Raw genomic sequence first — 1,884 nt, forward strand, 5'->3', positions numbered from 1 at the left:
GCCAAAAAGGAGGGAGCCAGCCAACAGAATCAGGAAAGTCAGCAGGTGGTGCAAATGAAGAGAGTCTGACCTGTGGGCAGTCATTTTGCATAACAAGGAAATAACTTTTAAAAAAGAAAGGAAAATAGGCCAGCAGGTGGCATGGAGGCTAAGGCACAGGATCCCACATGGCCAACAACATACTTCAAGTACCAGACCCAGTGTCTTGGAAATCAAGCCAGGTGCACATGTGTGCATACCCAAAATCCCAAGAAGAGAATGGAGGAAAAGAGACTGTGGTGTGGCCATCCCCCCGGGGTGGGGGGTGCTTTCTCACTTCTGTCTCTGTCTCTCTTCAGCGAGTGGACTCACTAGGATGTTAAAGTTTGCTAGAGGGCACATGTGTTTACCAGGGAGGCAGGGAGGAAAAGTGAGAAAGAACTCCCCACTGGGGAAGGACACGCTGGGATCTCTTCATTTCTCCCAGTGTGATTTTTCAAGCCGCAGGGTCTGGGACTCCAACCGCACAGTCAAGCTGTGTGAGATCCAGCTGCCTTCACCACCACACCACTGGATGGCCCTCATTCTTCTTTTTGCAGTTTACTTATTTCTCCCATGAGTGAGAGGCGAGCTAGAAAGACGGCATTCGCAACAGTCTTGATCCACCCTCATCAACATTTATTTTTATTTTCTTAAAGAATTATTTACTGGGACCAGCAGTTGGCATAATGGCTATGTCACTGGACTCCCATGCAGTCAACTGCGGTTTGAGCCCTGACCCGGTGGCTTAAACTCACACTGGGTGCGTTTGCGTGCATGCCCAAGATCCTGAGAGGAGAATGGAGGAGAAGGGATTGCGGCATGGCCATCCCCCTTGGGGGGTGATTTCTTTTTTTTTTTTGTCTCTCTGTCTCTCTGTGTCTTTCTGGTGAGTGCACGTGCCCTATAGCAATAGCTTCTCCCCCCCAAAAAAAAGAATTATTTCCTTAATTTTATTATTACTATGATTTTTAAATTTGCTATAGGACACATGTGCTCACCAGCGAGAGAGAGAGAGAGATAGGGAAAGTGAGAAAGGAAGCTGCCAGGTTCCACTCGAACCACAGTCGACCATGTGGGAGTCCAGCACCTTAACCACATCACCTGCTGGTCCCTCAATCAACATTTATTGAGAGTTTCTCTGTTCCAGGCATTATTTAGAAGGGACCAGGAATTCCCAGTCCCATGTTCCTGCCCTCCTGGAGCTAGCATTCTAGGGGCTATGTTTGCTATCCTACTCTGTTGAGGAAATTCTCTTGTCTGCACTGTCGCAGCTACTAACCACATGCGGCTCTAGAGCACTTAAATGTGGCTAGTGTGACAGAAAATCTTAATTCTGCTTTGACTCAACCACTTGTGGCTAGTGGCTATCACAGTAGACAGCGTGGGACCCTGATCTCAACCCATCGGTGACAGCCCGGTTATCAAACCTGATGGAGGACAAAGGCGAATAATTGAGCTGGGGAGAAAGGACTGAGCCTGGGCACCGCCTGCAGGCTCTTGACCAGTCTGAAAGATTGAAGGGAAGTAGGGGGAGGCGGCACGTGAAAGGGAATCCTTAGGACCCTACGTTTAAGGAAGCATCTTGGGACCTGGATGGTTTCTCCAACCTGCGCCTGGCCCCTCGCCGCAGATCATGACCCGTCCATCAGCCGCCAACAAGAACTTCCCGTACCACGTGCGCACGTCGCAGATCGCTTCTGCCGCTTCTGCCGGAGCCCCGGGGTCAGGAGGGAGCCAGTCGGCAGACAAGGCCTTCCCGCAGCACGTCTATGGGAACGTGACGTTCATCAGCGACTCGGTGCCCAACTTCACGGAGCTCTTCTCCATCCCCCCGCCCGCCTCCTCCGTAAGCCCCGCGGCCCC

General features: G+C 51.3%; 1 protein-coding gene across 1 annotated transcript in view; it reads left to right on the forward strand.

Annotated features, from left to right (window-relative positions):
• The window catches only part of TMEM145 (transmembrane protein 145), a gene marked incomplete in the record, with an annotated part of 21,257 nt that overhangs the window by 16,769 nt on the left and 2,604 nt on the right, over positions 1-1,884 (forward strand). Inside the window, 1 exon segment of the mRNA XM_014582531.2 lies at positions 1,652-1,879. Within this exon segment, the coding sequence (XP_014438017.2) occupies positions 1,652-1,879 (228 nt within the window).

This window comes from Tupaia chinensis, unplaced genomic scaffold (assembly GCF_000334495.1).
Source record: "Tupaia chinensis unplaced genomic scaffold, TupChi_1.0 Scaffold000067_1, whole genome shotgun sequence".
NCBI lineage: Eukaryota > Metazoa > Chordata > Mammalia > Scandentia > Tupaiidae > Tupaia > Tupaia belangeri.